The following is a 16959-nucleotide window of genomic DNA, read 5'->3' as shown; positions in this document are numbered from 1 at the left end:
ATGCTTTTAGTTATTTGGGGTCTCGTTCCCTTCCAGATGAATTTGCTAGTTAGCGTTTCCAAATCTTCAAAGTAGGTTGTTGGAATTTTGACCAGTACTGTGTTGGATCTATAGATCAGTTTGGTCCAAGTACATTTTAAAAAGTAGTTACAGAACAGATTTTAAAATTTACAGTTCCACGACTTTTGCTTTTTTCTTCTAGCTGCTCCAAGACTCTGGAGACCAAAAGGAGTATCAATACATTGATTCAGCAGTCATACGCATTTGTCAAATCCTATCTTCTCTATTATACCGTTCCTTCTCTTTTCTGTGAAAAGTAACATATACACAAAACAATAAATCTCAAAGCACAGCACAACAGTTAGTTGTAGAACAGATTTCAGAGTTTGGTGTGGGTCACAGTTCCACAATTTTAGGTTTCTATTTCTAGCTGTTCTAAGATGACTGGAGGCTACATGAAATGAGTATACAGATTCAGCACTCATACTCATTTGGTAAACAGGGAAGGGTTTAAACATGACTCTTGATGCAATTTGGAGGCCACTGCTGGGCTTTAAGCTGGAGAGGGACGCGTGGCGGTAGGACGGAGGGGAGGGCGGAGCTGGGAGGTAGCTCTGTTGGGGCAGAGGTGGCTGCAGAGGTGCCGGTGCCGAGCCTCCCGGGGCTCCGGGCCTCCTGGAGGTTGGGTGGTGGCCGGCAGCAGGCGACCCCCCGCGGGGTGCGGGCTGGGCCCTCCCCCCTCTCTCAGCGCCTCCCTCCCCCTAGGATGCTGCGGAACAACCGGGTCAGCTGCATCCACAACGACAGCTTCACGGGGCTGCGCAACGTCCGGCTCCTCTCGCTGTACGACAACCAGGTCACCACCATCTCCCCGGGGGCCTTCGACACCCTCCAGTCCCTCTCCACGCTGTGAGTCGGGGCCCTCAGAGCACCGTCCCTGGCCAGCTGGGTGTGGGGGGGAAGCAGGGGCCTGGGAGCTGGGCTTGAATCCTGGCTCCTGCACTCTTCTCTCTAAATCCTCGTGCAGCGCGCCTAAGGTCTGAGCCTTGAGCTCCTCGTCCACGTACTGGGTAAAGAAAATGTCCCTGATTGCGTTATTCCTAGGGTAGATCTAATGCACGTGAAGGGGTCCTAGAAGGCATCTGAGGCTGAGATGCTGCCCTCTCGGGGAGGGCCACCGGGCTAACGGGGTTATTGTGATTCCTGAGCGAGTGGGCGTATTAGTTTGCCTGTGCTGCTGTGACAAATACCGCACCACAGTTTGGCTTAAAAACAAAGTTTACAGTCTCACGGTTTGGAAGGCTGGGAGTTCAAGATCAAGATGCTGGCCAGGCTCTGCTTTCTCCCAGAGTCCGTGGCGTTCTGGTGGTGGCCATCCCCTGTCACCTGGAGGGCTCTCTCTCTCTCTCACCCTCTGCATCTGCTCCTCTGGTTTCTGCTGACTCCTGGCTTCTGGATTCTTCTGACTGACTGCGTCTGTCTGAACTCCCTCTCTTTATAAGGCCTCCAGCCGTTCGGATAAAGGCCCACCCTGGCTTAGTTCAGACACAGCTTAACTGATGATAACATCTTCCAAAGGTCCCATTCGCAAGGGGTTTGTGCCCACGGGGGTTTAGGTGGAGTTTGAACTTGTCATTTGTGGGGGGCAAGATTCGGTGCCCTGTAGGGTACTTCTCGGAGAGTGATCTTGGGTCTGTAGGAAGCTCGGGCTGGCATCGGGATCGTTAGAAGGTCCTTCTTTTGCAAAATCCCCAAGGGGCGGCAGTGTCACCCACTTTGTATTGGGGTTTGTCACAGACCAAGGACAAGGGGGCGTCTCTGCCTTTTCTGTGGAGGAGTGGAGAGGAGGAGGTCAGCTCTGGGCCCACAGGCCTGCATGCAGATCTGGTCCAGCACTTACTGTGGATTCTTGCTGAGCCCCCAATCTGAGCGTCTGTGCCCTCATCTGTGAAATGAGGGCCATGATGTCCGCCTGGCCCCTGGAGTGGACTATGCTAATGTGCACACAGCACTTAGCTTGGGGCCGGGCACACAGAGCATGCTGAGTCTGCACTTGGGACTGGCGTTGTCCCTGCAGCAGTAGCAGTCAGCGGACGGCTACCATTGAGACATGGCCACCCTATGCCGTGGGCAGAGTAAAGGCTTCCCAAGGCCTCGGCGTCCTAATGCCCAGCACCTGTGAGCCTGGTACCTGGCAAAGCAGAATGAAGGGGGAGATGGGCTTGAGGCTGCCAGTCAGTTGACTTTAAAATAGGGAGGGTATCTTGGATTACTAGCCTGGCCCAATACAAGCACACGGGTCCTTACAGGGGAGGAGGGAGGCAGAAGAGTCAGAATCAGAGTCACGTGATGTCAGGCGCAAATCGCCATTGCTAGTGTTGAAAATGGAGGGGGACACAGGCCAAGGGATGCGGGCAGCCTCTCGAAGCTGGAAAAGGCAGGAGAACAGATTTTCCCTCTGAGCCCCCAGAAAGGAACACAGCTCTGCCAATGCCTTGATTTTAGCCTACTGAGACCCATTTTTGACCTTTTACCTTCAGAACTGTAAGATAATAGATGTGTGTGTGTGTGTTTTAAGCCACTACATTTTTGGTAATTTGTCACAGCAGCAATCAGAAACAAAAGCACTCTATAAACAGAAACTGTTTTTACTGTTATTCTCCCTGGAGGCCAGGAGATAAACTTTAGCCCCCGGAGCAGTGCTGATTTGGAAAAGAACGATGCAGGCAGTGCAGCATGGCAAACTGGAGGACGGAGGCAGAGCAAGGGCCTGGGGGCAGGCTCGGGTGTAGGCTCGTTCAGCAACTCCAGGCAGGCCTTGGTCACCTCTGGCCAGCCTTTGCCTCGCCCTCCTGTGAGGCAGGAGGCACACAGGCCAGCAGAGAAGGCTGTTCCCCTTAACCCTTGCCGCCCTGCCGCAGTCCTGGGGAGAGTTTGGGAGGCAGCCCCTCCTTGCACCAGTTTGAGGTTGGGGTGGGGGGCTGGGGAGAGCCAGCTCAGGACGGCAGTCAGCCCTTCACAGCCTTCAGCTCTGGCCCAGTGGGCTGTGAATTTCCAGCCTCATGTGTGCCCACAGTCAAAGGACAACTGTCAGCAGCCTCTTGCCGACTCCAAATGCTGCTGCTTTTCAGACCAGGCCTTTCTTGGGTGCCTAAGACACTGTGCACCTCCCCTTCTGGCACTTTCTCAGAGTTGTGCTCAGGGGTCTTACTAATACTAGCTAATGTTAAGTAACCCCTTATGTTGTGCCAGGCTTTGTGCTAGATACTGCCTACATTGTCACCTCTGATTTCATCGACCGTATTCTTGGTTCATTTTCTTGCTGCTAGCAAGCCTCAATCTCTTCTCTTTTTTTCTTCAAATAGCAGCTTTATTGAGATGCATATTACACGCCATAAAATTCACCCTTTTATTAAAGTGTACAATGAAGTGTTTTTTTTACCATATTCACAAAGTTGTGAAACCATAGTATGGTTTATTTTAGAACATTTTCATTACCTCAAAAGGAAATGCCATACCCATTAGCAGTTCCTTCCCACTCCCACCTCCCCCCAATCCCTGGCAGTGAATAATCAATCTACTTCAGTCTCTGTGGATGCGCCTATTCTGGACACTTCGTATAAAAGGTATTGTTCTGGTTAGTTAGCTGCTGAATGCAATGTACCAGAAATGGAGTGGCTTTTAAAAAGGGGAATTTAATGAGTTGCTACTTTACAGTTCTAAGGCCAAGAAACTGCCCCAATTAAAGCAAGTCTAAAGAAATGTCCAATCTAAGATATCCAGGAAAAGATACCTTGGTTCAAGAAGGCCGATGAAGGTCAGGATTTCTCTCTCAAGTGAGAAGGCACATGGCGAACACAGTCAGGGCTTCTCTCTCATCTGGAAAGGCATGTGGCGAACACGGCGTCATCTGCTAGCTTTCTCTCCTGGCTTCCTGTTTCATGAAGCTCCCTGGGCGGCGTTTTCCTCCTTCATCTCCAAAGGTCACTCGCTGGTGGACCCTCTGCTTTTTGTGACTAAGTAATACTCTGCTCTCTCAGAATCTCCTGCTTTCTCCAAACTTTCCTCCTTTATAGGATCCCAGTAAAGTAATCGAGACCCACCTAGAATGTGTGGAGACGTGTCTCCACCTAATCCAGTTTAACAGCTACTCTTAATTGTCACATCTCCATGGAGATAATCTAATTAAAATGTCCAACATATAGTACTAAATAGGGATTAGAAGAAACGATGCCTTTACAAAAATGGGATTAGGATTAACACATGGGTTTTCTAAGGTACATACATCCTTTTAAACTGACACAGGTATCATACAGTATGTGGCCTTTTGTGACTGGCTTTTCACTTAGCATAGAGTCTTGTAATATGTATTAGTACTTCTTTCCTTTTTATGCCTGAATAATCTTCCATTATACGGATGTACCACATTACTTATCCATTCACAAGTTAATAGTCATCCGGAATGCTTCCATCCTTTGGCTATTATGAATAATGCGGCTATGGACATCCAGGTACCAGTTTTTGTGTGAACATGTTTTCAGTTCCTGAGTATGTTAATTCTATGATTAACTTTTTGAGGAACCATCAGGTTGTTTCCCAAAGTGACTGCAGCATTTTAATTCCCATTTGGAACTTACTTCACACTTTAAAACTCAGGAGAGCCATGCCTAGATTGCTAGGAGGTGCGGTTTTTGTTTTAACAGGTGCACTAAAATGCACAGATCCAAATCAGCACAGCTCTTCCAGAGGCATCTCCTAGAAAATTATCACCATAATTCACGTGTGATCTTTCTTAAGGAATTATTGGCAGAGCATGGGGCAGATTCTTTGGGAAGTCACTGACATTTGGAGGCAGATCTGATTTGGGGAAAGTGATTTGGCTTCCAGCCTGGTGCTAATTTAGCACTGCATTTGAGGATCAGCAAAAAATGGGCACTGAGAACACAGAGAGTAAGCAAATTATAATTTACTGCATCAAGTTTAAAGGATCCAGATTTCAGCAAAGGACGCCAAAGGGCAAAAAGCAGGCCTGTGCAGTGTACGGCTTCCAACGTCTCTCTTAGCCCCTCCATCAGGCAGGCCTTGGGCAGTAGAAGGTCAGCTTCACCTGCGCATGGTCATGGCTGCTTACGGGAAGCCCTTTGCTGCGGACTTTCTCCAGTCTCGTGTCTCCAGGTGCATCACCTGGACCCTCTGGCATGATCGTGGGTAACAGTGACAAGGACTGCTTTGGCATCCACGTTACCCTGATCCCATGTCTGGAGTCTAGGCAGTTTTCGACCTGTCTCTGGAGCCCAGATGCTGCTTTATCTGCAGGTCATCAGCCATGAGGGGCTGGGGTCTTTTAGCATCATTAATTGTGTGCCATAAAGCCCAGGGGGTGATGGGAAATCTCATTTTGGGTCCAAATTGAGCCCATAGTTGATTAGTGCCTAGTGTTTGAGGCTGTCAAACACTAAGAAATCTCTGTCTTGTCTTCCCTGGGGTGATATTTCCTGTAATCAGCCACCCTTTGGAGGAAAACCAGAAGTGAGAGTGAGTTTCTTGGGTGGTTCATTAACCAGCTTGGAAGACCTCCTCAGAAAGGAGTTCCAGGAGATGCTGATGGACTAGTGGGATACTTTTGGGTGGTGTGCAGTGGACGCTTTGGTCCTCATGGCTTGTTGAAGCAAGGAGTCCACCCGTTTAGAATTAAGGTGAATTCTACCTCTGGTACCTGGAAAGCCACTCCAAGTAGTTGTTGGTTGTCTGGAAAAGAGTGTTGGGTAGCTGCATGGCCCATGTGTGGCTGTTCCTCTAAGGGTAGACAGGCTCAGGCTGTCTGAGCCTGGCCGGGCATCTGCTATAGCCACATGACTCGCCCCTTCCAGGAACCTCCTGGCCAACCCCTTCAACTGCAACTGCCAGCTTGCCTGGCTGGGGGACTGGCTGCGGAAGAGGAAGATTGTGACAGGGAACCCGCGATGCCAGAACCCAGACTTCTTGCGGCAGATTCCCCTGCAGGATGTGGCCTTCCCTGACTTCAGGTGTGAGGAAGGTAACTCGTGGGCTCCTGGGGCAGCAGCGGAGAGGGGAGCTGGGGCCGACCCTGTGAGGGTGGAGCAGGCCAGGAGGAAGGGACGGGGTGGGCGGTGCCTCCTGACATGCGGCTGAGAAGAAGGGTCCCGTGGGGAGGGGCGGCTCTGTGGGTGGGGAAGTGCCCACTCCTGCCTGGTATGACCTTGTGTGATCATAAGAGCAATAGAAGGCCCATCATTTAAAAATTGGAAAATATGGATTAAAAAGGAAATAAATATCACCTATTTACTGCATAACTCAGAGAAGATCAGTTAACATATTGGTGTATTTTCTTTGTGTAAGAGCATTTAACTCGGAGATCTACCTCCTGGGTGTTCCTAAGTGCTCTAGACCTACGAGGTCACCCTGTCCTTGGTATGCAACAGGACCCTCTTGTGACCGCATCCTTCACGTGTGGGAAACCCTTACCACTCAACCTTTCTCCCATAGCCGCGCCCATCCTTCCCTACTGGGGCACAGGGTAGCCCCATCCCTCAATTTTCCCCCAATGCATCACACACGTGAGGCAGCTTTTGGGTTCAGATTTTTGCCATAGTTGAAAGAGCAAGGCTGCATTTCAACCCAGCCCGACTTGGAAACAGCAGTCCCTGTTCTTAGGAGTCTCTCAGCCGCCACTGCAAGGAATTTCTCTCTGCTGACTCCAGCTTCTAGCCTCCCTCTCTGCTTCTGGTACTGAGGCTCCTCCCTCTCCCCTAGTCCTCCTCTCCTCCCTCTCTCCAGCCTGCTTCCAGAGGGGACCTCAGCTCTCACTCAGCCCTTCCAGGCCATCTGGGGGTGCTCGTGGTATTGGGTGGGGAGCTTCAACCTTCAAACCAAGAAAGACCATCAGTGTATTTCTCTAAACAAAATCGATGGATTCTCTAAGAGCACCTTTGCTTTCAACTTTTAAAATAAAAAAAAAAGTATCCATACAATTCACATATACATCTTTTTAAAAAAAAATCATTTTACTTATTAATAGTACACTAGCCTTTTTTAAAAATTCTGATTTGGTTTTTAATCTACCTATATTTGGGCATTTTCTCAAGCTACTAGGTATCCTTTGAAAGCATTATTTTTCCAAGAAGCAGTTTCTCTTTATTTTTCTTAGTGTAAAAGTGATGCATGGTCATTACTTAAACACACACAATGGTCAATCCAGAAAGAGAATAAAAAAGATCACGAAGTTGCCCCCATACTTATCCCCACCCCAAGACAGCCCAGTCGACATCCGCTGTGTGGCTTTCTAGATCTTGGTTGCGTGTTTATGTGCAAGCATATGACGTAAGCAGGATTTTGCAGAACCTTCTGTGAGAACCTTTGCAGCACAGCAGTCCACTGTCTAGACAGCACTGCAGTTAGTTCACCAGCCCCCTTTGGTTCAGCATTTAGATAATTCCCAGTGTCCTGCTATTATGCATCATGCCGCCTGGCCATTCTTATAGATAATTCTCTGGGAATAGCCATGATTTTCCCCTACTAGAATAAATTCCTAAAAGTGAAAGGCTGTGAGCATTTTTAAGAAATTGTTGCAAAGAAGCAGTGGAGTATAGCGGCAAAGAAGGCAGCTTCTGGAGGTAGCTGCCACCTCTTCCAGGCTGTGGGACCGTGGACAAGTAACTTACCCAGTCTGCCCTTTGTTTCCTCATCTCTAAAATGGGCCTATAGTAGCCCTCCACCACAGAGGATTCAGTGAGTCTGAAGCACGTGATGTGGTTGGTACCTGCACATGGTTAGCACAACAGAGTGGGTGGCTCCTGTCACAGAGCGGACTGGCCATCTCTTCCTAGAGCCGGTACGACTCTGGCTGCTGGGTCTGCAGCGTCCCTCCTGCCCCTATCGGAAAGCAAGAAGGCATATGCAGGGTGCACAGTCATATTTGTTGAATAAGTGAATAAATCAATGAATGAGTATGGAAAGAGTTCAGATTCTGTGCTAGCCAGACCTGGTTCAGACCCCGCATTGCCTCTGACCAGTTTGATGGTGTGAGCCAATTATTTAACCTCTGTAGATCTTGGTAAAGTGGGAATCCATTCATTCATCCAAACATATGTTCTGAGGGCTCCCGTGTGTCCGGCACCATTCTAGGTGCTGGGCTCTGCTGGTGAGCGTGAAAGAATAGGACGCACCATCCTACCCTCGTGGTGCTTGCACCCCCGGGGCGACATGACACCCCTTTGCTGCACGGTTAAGGGGATCATGTTCCATTCGGTGCCTGGCGCGCAGTAGGTTCTCAGGAAATGGTGTGGTTGCTCACTTACTTCTCTGCCCTGCTTGGGTCCGTCTTGGAGCTGAGGCAGAAGGGATCTACCCAAAGCCAATTTTAACCTCAAAACAGGCCCAGGGGTGGTGCAGCAAAGAGGAGACTTAGGATCAGGAGGTCCCGGTGGTGTCCGGGAGGCACTTCTGCTCTGAGGGAGCCATGGGGCAGGGCCCTGGCCACAGGAGGCCCTCGGAAAGTCCCTCTGCCGCCCTGACCGTGGCTTCCTGCCTTTGGCTCCAGGCCAGGAGGAAGGAGGCTGCCTGCCCCGCCCGCAGTGCCCCCAAGAGTGCACCTGCCTGGATACCGTGGTCCGATGCAGCAACAAGCACCTGCGAGCCCTGCCCAAGGGCATCCCAAAGAATGTCACAGAGCTGTGAGTAGCCTGGGGAGGGCCCCCTGTGGGCCCACGGGGCAGGAGTGGGTGGACGAGGGGCTGGCAGCAGGGGTGGAGGCCTGGGGTCAGGGTGTCGTGGAAAATGGTGGTTCCAAGGAGGCTTTGAGCTTTGCTTTGGTTTCCCCTCTGCAGTCACCTGTGGCGAGCATTTTATCCCTTTAAGTGAAGCTCTGCCCTTAAGATAAGAAATAACGTTGCTTTTCCATTTAGCCTCATCTCTCCGTCATTAAAACCATCCCAGTTGTCATTTTGACTGTCCACATAATATCCCATCATATGAATCTACCCTATAGGACAAATCCCTTTTAGCTGGATATTTAAGTTGTTTCCAATCGTCTGATTATCATCAGTGACTCAGGTGAAGTTTCCTTCAGTGAAACTGCAAGTCCCAGAGTGGGACAGTTTGGGCTCTGGCTGCGCATTCCTCCGTGGCCTTTAAGCTCTTTGTGTGAAAGGGTGTTCTTGCTGCTCCCTCGACACGGAGGAGTGCATTGAAATCTTTGCCCACTTGGTACCGTGCTCTCGTGGGGGCGTGCATGTAAATGTGTATGCCATAGAGAAGGTAAAAAGGGGGCGCTTCGACAGCACCTCCAGCCGAGGGGCCAGTTCCTGCCGTCTTCCCATCCCGCTGCAGCACCCCCGCCCCTGCCCAGGCCTCCGTGGCTGAGCTGTGCTTTTCCCTGTGGTGAGTGCTTGCAGTTTCCATTTGTCTTTCTTTCGTGACCATCAAGGCCGCCGCTTCCTCCCGGCCCACAGACTCTGCTGGTCCTGTTCCTGTGCCTGGCCCCGGCCCACCCTTTGCTCGGCTTTCTGTGGCAGGTGTCGTGTGGTGCTCTGTGAATGCTGCCGGTCCCCGTTTTCTCTTGTTTCCTCATAGCAGCCCTGAGAATAATGGGGACTAGGGAACAGTCTGCCTTTGTTGACTGAAGAAACTGAAGTCCCGAGGCCGGGGAATTCACCTGACTCCTCTAAGCCTCAGTTTCCTCAGCTGTAAAATGGGACTGCATGGGTCTATTGACAAGGGCAGCTGAGGGGGTCAAATGAGACAGGGTTGGGACGTCTCTCTGCCTAGTGCAGAGAGATGGGTAATGGTGAGTAAAGCCTGATTTTGCTGCTCTCTGGAACTTTTTTTTGGGGGGGGGCGGGGGTAGGGTTGCTGGGAGCCCAGCTGGGGCGTCAGCCCCTGGCGCTTGGGTCCCAGTTGGAGGGCACAGATGGCGTGGGGTGGGGCGGGATTAGAGCATCTTGAATGCCAAGCTCTACCCTGTTGAAAAGGGGAAACTTGGGAAGCTTTGGGCTTAGGAGGATTTGGGTTTTAAGGAAGATGACTTGGGTGGCAGTGTATATTATCTGGAAGGTTCCAGATGGAGGGCTGAGGCAGGGAGGTCTGAAGGAGGCTGGTACAGGGGCCCAGGCATGGGTGACACTGTGCAGCTGGGGGTGGGGGTGGGGGTGGGGGTGCCACCAAAGGATGAGAGACGGTGGGAGGGAGAGCCCCGCCGTGGGGACTGGCTCGGAGGGGAGCTGGAGGATTCACCATGCGGGCTCTGAATCTAGGTGGTCAGGCAGGTAGCGTGGCGCTGATGGAGTTAGGGGGAGCTGGCCTGAATGTGAAAACGCTGGGCTCGGTTTGGGCATGCTTGGGTCTGGGGCTTCCGGTTTGGGCATGCTTGGGTCTGGGGCTTCCGGTTTGGGCATGCTTGGGTCTGGGGCTTCCGGTTTGGGCATGCTTGGGTCTGGGGCTTCCGGGGCACAGGCCTCACACACCCCATCGGCCAGAAGAGAGGGGATGTGGTCGCTGTGGGCGGGAGGGGCCGTGGAAGGGGGTCCTGAGAGGTGCGAACAGGCAGGCCAGGGAAAGAGCCAGGCAGAGAGGGAAGGGCTGGGCACCCGGGACCGAGCCCTGGGCAGTGCCCTTGGAAGGACGGAGGCTGAGAGGGGGAATCAGGAGAGCCGGAAGGAAACCAAGAAAACTGCATGCTTCGGTGGCTCTTACCCAGTTCTTTGGGTGATACCTACCCAAAAGGTGTAAAAATGCACGTCTCCTTCTCATTAGAAATCTGGGTCAACTGTGTGGTCCACGTGGAGGGAGGAAATGAGTGGGAAGGCCCTGGCTACCGGGGAAGGACCTCCCCCGGGTGTGGGCAGTGCCGGAGGCAGAGATGGGTGCACTAACGCTGCTGTGTTCTTTCCTGTAGCTATTTGGACGGGAATCAGTTCACGTTGGTCCCAGGACAGCTGTCCACCTTCAAGTACCTGCAGCTTGTGTGAGTATCCAGGCCACTGGCAGATCCCACACCTGCCTCAGAGCACCGCCGTGGCATTGACATCTAACCATTCATGACTTCAGCCTTTCTGGAATCTCCTATCCTCTACCCCCACCTCATCCTGGGACATCTGTGCCTAGAGCTGTTCTGCCACCTAGTGGCTGTGCCTGGGAATTGCACTGTTCTGGTCTCCCCTGGATGGGGCCCCGTCTGCTTCTGGTCACACCATCTCCTCAAACCTCCCTCTAGGTTGATAATTGTTGTGAGTGCTGGTCATCTCTGCAAGGGGAGGGGCCAGGGCAGAAATAGAGGGTGATGGAAGGCTTCTTCTTGGCCTAACCTTGGCCCCCAAACCAAATACGAGATATGGCAAACAACAACAACAACAAAAAAACACATAAATATAATTTAGGCTAACATATGCTTTTCTGTTATTTACTCTTTTGATCTTTTCACTTGACGGAAAGGCACAAAATAAGCCTTCAGAATGGCTCATTCCCTGTTAGTCATCTAGCCTAAATAACACCTTACCTCACTTGTCATCTGCTCATTGGCTAGGCTCTATAAAAAAGTCCAGAGAACATTCCACCTTAGTGAGGCTTACAGCACTGCTGCTCAGTCTGAGAACAGTTTGCCACGGGCCTGCAGTTAGACAAAGAACTTGCAGCAGCATGTAACCCGACTTACTGTTTCCTCCAACGAGAAAGTCTAGCTATGGGGAAAAAAATGAGCTCCCCTAAGCTGTGTGCTCAGTGATGGAGGTCATTGGTTTGCTGACACAAGTTCCTTGTTTTGTCCTGGACAGGTAACGTTCAGTTCAAGGACTGGCTCCCTTGAGTAGCACCGGCTTAGGGAATTTTGAAGCTCGAGTTTGTATGTTTTTGCTCATGACCTAGCGCATGTATTTCTGAGCGTCTCAGTGGGAGAGGTGTTCGGTGGTTGGTGCCAAAGTGCCAAAGAGAAGGACTTCGTATTATAAGATTCCCCCACAGCTTAAGGTACACTTGAGAAGGAAAGGCGGGGAAAGCACTGATGTCGGGCCAGTACTTATGATGAAAATTGACTTGGGGCTGAAATAACACCAGCTCTTCATCACAAGAAGGGAGCACGAAAAAGTCATGGAAGCCAGGGCCTCGCCTGAGGCCACCCAGGGGGTTAAAGGAGACCAGAGAGGCAGGAGAACAGGAACGGTGCGGGAGCAAGGAAGGACCAGGAAGGAGTTTTGAGAAGAGGCGGAGGGGAGGTCAGTCGTGTGCGACGCTACAGGATGACTTTGAGTGTCCGTGCAGCAGCCTGGGGTGCCGGACAGATGGTCTGGGCTTCGAATCCAGTTCTGCCTCCAACCAGCTGTGTGACCTTGGGTGGGTTACTTAATCACTCTGGGAATTTGTATCCTCATTTCTAAAACGGGGTTACTGTCTCCCTCCCAAGGAGCGTAGGGATGAATGAACTAGGCTACGTGAGGTGCTAGCGAGAGAGAACAGTTAGGAGGCAGCTGGTGTGGGTGGTGGGAGCATTTCTGCAGTAGAAAGGGGGCGGGAGCCGGGCTGCGCTCGCGTGGGTTGAGGTGTGAGTGGGAGGTGAGGCCATGGAGACAGGGAGCCCTGGGGACCCAGAGAGGGGTCAGGGGGCAGAATGGAGGGCTGCAGCGGGCTGAACCAAGTGCGCCTCTCCAGCCTTCTCGTCTGCTGGGGCCGGGGCGGGGGGGTGGGGCTTGGGTGGGGGTGGGGCCAATGCCACCGTGGGGGAGGGGAAGAAGACACCCTGCAGAGAACCGGGCTGAGTGCTTCTTTTTTTCTAACCATTGATGCCTTTGTTTATTCCAGGGATCTGAGTAACAACAAGATCAGTTCCTTAAGCAATTCTTCCTTTACCAACATGAGCCAGCTGACCACTCTGTGAGTCCCAGCGGGGGTGGGGGCGTGGGGGGGTGCTGGGGGAGGGCAGGGCCATGGCTGCTGCAGGTCTGAGGTGGCCTGGACTCTCCCCAAGCCCAGCCTCTGCAGTGCACTAGTCCTCGCCAGGGCCCGTGGGCCTGAAAGATATTTTTTAATCATTTTTTTAAATTGTGAAATGCAATGTATATGTGGAAGAGTGCAAAAATGTATCAACGGACAATTTTACAATAATACATTTAGCACTTGTGTAGGCGCTTCGGTCCGTAATAGAACAAACAGTGCTAGCCAAAGTCCGTCTCTGTCCCTTCCTGATCAGCCCTGATTCTGACTTCTACGGTGATCACTTCTTTGATTAGCTTTATCATATGGTCATTTGCTTAGGCATTTCGAAGCAATGTAATTGAATTCTGCTTGTTTTTGAACCTTATATAAATCGAATCATATAGGAGGTATTATTTCATATCTGCCACCTTTTGCATCACGTTGTGCATATGGGATCCACCATGTTGTCACGGGAAGCTGTGGGCTGTCCACGTTCGTTGCTGTGCAGTGTTTCTTTGTAGTGATGTGCCAGGCTTCCCTTGTCCATTTACTGCTGGTAAGAATATTTGGGTCTTTCCAGTTTGGACTGTTGTGCACAGTGACCCTCTGGACATCCTTGTGCCCACATCTTAGTTAATGCTTACTTTAATTATGTGTCAAGTATTTGATCAGAAAGTATGGACAAGCGTTCCTTGGGAATCATGCAACTTCCCAGCACCCAGTGGGGTAGCTCCACCAGCCCATTTTACAGATCATGTACTAAGAAGTGGAGGGATGTTCCCGAAGGTCCACTGCAGCCAAGCAGTTGGGCCAGTGCCCAAAGCAGTAGCGGTTCCTGCTCCAGCCAGGCCCCAGGAGCAGGGTGTGGGCACAGGCCCGAGGGTCCCCTGATCTCGGTTACCACCCTCTACTTACCTGCCCTGAGACCCACTTGTAGTTAATCTCCTGGTGTCCATGTCAGAGTCTCCATGATAACTCGGTCACTCGATTGTCCATCCCTGGAGGGATTTGCCCCGGGAAGGCTCCTGGGGGCCCAGTGAGCTGGTGTGCGGGCCGCGTGGTGCAAGCCCGTGCTCTACAAGCGGGGCGCTTTCCCTCCACGGGACATTTGGCAATGTCTGAAAACATGTTTGGTTGTCACCCCTGGGGGTGGAGTACGGCTGGCGTATGGTGGGTGGGGGTTGTGGAGGCTGCTAAACCTCCCCCAAAGCACAGGGCAGCCCCACAACAAAGAACTGCATGGCCCATATGTGCAGCGGGGCCGAGCTTATAGCCGCAAAGGCAAGCAGTGCCTGTGCTCTGAATGTCCCGTTTATTGTTTTCTTTAATAGCTTTATTGAAATAGAATTAATGCAAAATAAACTGCGCATATTCAAGGTGTACAACTTGATCAGTTCCGACATGCATCTACGCCCGTGAAATCATCGCCGCACTCAAGAGCGCCCTCCTGCCCCTTCGGAACCCCCCCCCACGTCCCCCCCAGCCCCTTCCCCGCACAGCCGCTGATCTGCTTTCTGTCACTGTAGATTAGTTTGCATTTTCTGGATTTGTATATAAATGGAATCATGCGGTATGTGCCCTTTTTTGTTCGGCTTCTTTCACTCAGCATAATCGTTTTGAGATTTATCCGTGTCGTGTGCAGTTCGTTCCTGTTTTTGCTGAGTAGTGTTCCATTATTTATCTCCTTGTCTGTCGATGGACGTTTGGGTCGTCTCCAGTTTGGGGCTATTATAAGAATCATTTTCCCTATCGTTAATCTGTCCATCTGCATCTGCCCTGGATGGATGCATTTATTTGGAGGTGTCAGAGGAGAATGGTTTCTCTGGAAACAGAAATTGAATTAAAATCCTGACTTAATCACATAACAACTGTGGCCCTGGGAAATTCTTCCACCACTCAGACCCTCAGTTTCCTCATCTGTAAGATGGGGACAGTAATGGTCCCTTCCTCACCACCCCAGCTTCCTCATGGTGACTTAATATACATGTGGGGACCTTGCCCGTCCGTTCTGGGGGTGACGGTTGAGGCTGGCCTCACGGGGAGCCAAGCCGGGTCTGTGCTGGTCCAGGGACCCCCGGCCTCTGCCCTCTCTGGGGCAGCCTCCGTCACGGGAACAGTGGCTCCTTTACTGAGGGCTTATTTGGGGCCCGGCACTGTGCCAATTAGCTTATGAAGTTGGCATGATTTTTGTCCCCAGCTTATAGTCGAGGGAACTAATCGAGGTGTCGAGTTTAGTGCCGTGACCTGGGAGGCTGTGGAGCCCGGGCCGTCTCCACTGGGGTCGGGGTGCCTGCCAGGCCTCGGGGCAGTCACCCAGGCCTCTTCCTTCCCGCAGGATCCTCAGCTACAACGCCCTCCACTGCATCCCTCCCCTGGCCTTCCAGGGGCTCCGCTCCCTGCGCCTGCTGTAAGTCCCCCGGGGAAGTCTGCCCGGCCCAGGAGGCCGCCACCCACCCTGCGGGCAGAAGTGTTCCCTCGTCTGGGCCGCCGCTGGGGCCCACGCTGTGCCCAAGGGTGGGAGGCCAGTGCCCGCTCATCAGAGCCCGGTGACACGTGGGAAAGTATCTGAAGCTGGGGCGTGCCGTCGTCCCCCCAGTTGTGTCCGTTGTATATGTATCTGTGTATGGGGGGGTGGGGGCAAGATAAACTGGCTCATCCTTTGCCTCTGAGCCCCAGTTCAGATTGAGAACATCTGTTTGCAAGAGATCTGTGAGCCTTTTCTAAGAATTCTCGCGGCGGGGCTTTTGCCCTGTGACCAGTGCCCTCTGTCGTGTCTGTTACCACCATGTTGCGTGCTGACATCTACCCACCCCCACGGCTTGCTGTATTAACGTCCCTACCGAGAGGCCTCCTGCCGCTCAGCCCCCCGCCTATTTGGGGAGGGGACATAGGTGCCCGCCTTCCATTTGTGATAGAAAGAGTCAGGGAGCCTGAGTCCTTGGTGGTAAAAGCTGCGTCCTCCTAAAGGGCTAAGGGAGAGGGTGGTCTGTCTGGGTTGTCAAGGGCTCCCTCTCTTTTCCCTGCAGCCCCCAGGGAGGGTCCCTCCTCCTCATGGCACTGGCTGAGAGCTCTGCAGGCCAAGCAGCTGCAGCGCCCTCCTCAGCCAGGGCTGGGCCTGCCCCTCCCTGAGTTCGCGCCTCTCCCGCTGCGAGGAGGCGCCCACAGCCTCTTCTCTCCTCAGGTCCCTGCACGGCAATGACGTCTCCACCCTCCAAGAGGGCATCTTCGCAGACGTGACCTCCCTGTCGCACTTGTAAGTACCTCTGGCCCAGTTCTCCGGGCCTCACTGCATTTGAACAAAACTTGGATTGTGACGAGGCCCTCATCTGCTGAGGTCATCGGAGTGTTGCTTTTCTCTTACAATCTAACTCCCACTGTCCGTCCCTCTCAGGCTCTTACACATTCAGTGATTCTTCAGCAATGACAGAGGTATCAGAGAACGTTTTTTCACGAGCCCCAGTAGAGGTGGTAACGGCCATTTCTTGGCTTTCAAGCCCCTCACATGCCTCAGCCAAAGCCCTTTATTTATTCTTTACCCTGTTGCCTCCATAAATATGTTCTACGTAACCACAGTGAGTCAAGTTCTGAAGAATTTTTTAGTACAAGTTTCCTGCCCTCTGTGACCCCTCAAAGGAAGGAATGGTGAACTCTGGGGCAGCCTGAGGAGCTTTGCGGAGAAGGTGCCATTTGTGCTGCCGTTGAAGCGGGACTAGGAGTTTGACATTTGGAGCAGGTGGGGAAAGGATTCCAGGAAGAGGGAAGAGCATGTGCAGGGGCCTGGAAGCAAGGAAGTAAATGGCATATTCGTGGATGTTGGGTTGTTGAGCATGGGATGTAAGGTGTTTGGTTGGGGTGGGGTGGGAAGAATCTGGAAAGATACAGTGGAATTTGATTGCAAAGGGCTTCTTGTGCCATGCTAAGGAATTTGAACTTTATTCTTTGGTTGGAGGGGAATCATTACGTTTGGGGAAACTGGAGAGCCAATAGTGACCCATGGAGGCTAGATGGGATGGGAGAGGCAGGTGTGAACCCCGCTGG

General features: G+C 52.1%; 1 protein-coding gene across 1 annotated transcript in view; it reads left to right on the top strand.

Annotated features, from left to right (window-relative positions):
* Window positions 1-16959, top strand: part of SLIT1 (slit guidance ligand 1) — a 183873-nt gene that overhangs the window by 141744 nt on the left and 25170 nt on the right. Inside the window, exons 18-24 of the mRNA XM_077124460.1 lie at window positions 766-909; window positions 5871-6037; window positions 8561-8693; window positions 10913-10981; window positions 12808-12879; window positions 15257-15328; window positions 16103-16174. Coding sequence (XP_076980575.1) covers window positions 766-909; window positions 5871-6037; window positions 8561-8693; window positions 10913-10981; window positions 12808-12879; window positions 15257-15328; window positions 16103-16174 — 729 coding nt within the window. The remainder of the gene's footprint in view (window positions 1-765; window positions 910-5870; window positions 6038-8560; window positions 8694-10912; window positions 10982-12807; window positions 12880-15256; window positions 15329-16102; window positions 16175-16959) is intronic.

This window comes from Tamandua tetradactyla, chromosome 13, assembly GCF_023851605.1.
Source record: "Tamandua tetradactyla isolate mTamTet1 chromosome 13, mTamTet1.pri, whole genome shotgun sequence".
Lineage (NCBI taxonomy): Eukaryota > Metazoa > Chordata > Mammalia > Pilosa > Myrmecophagidae > Tamandua > Tamandua tetradactyla.
The sequence above is the reverse complement of the archived record's forward strand: the minus strand, read 5'-3'. Positions and strand labels throughout refer to the sequence as shown.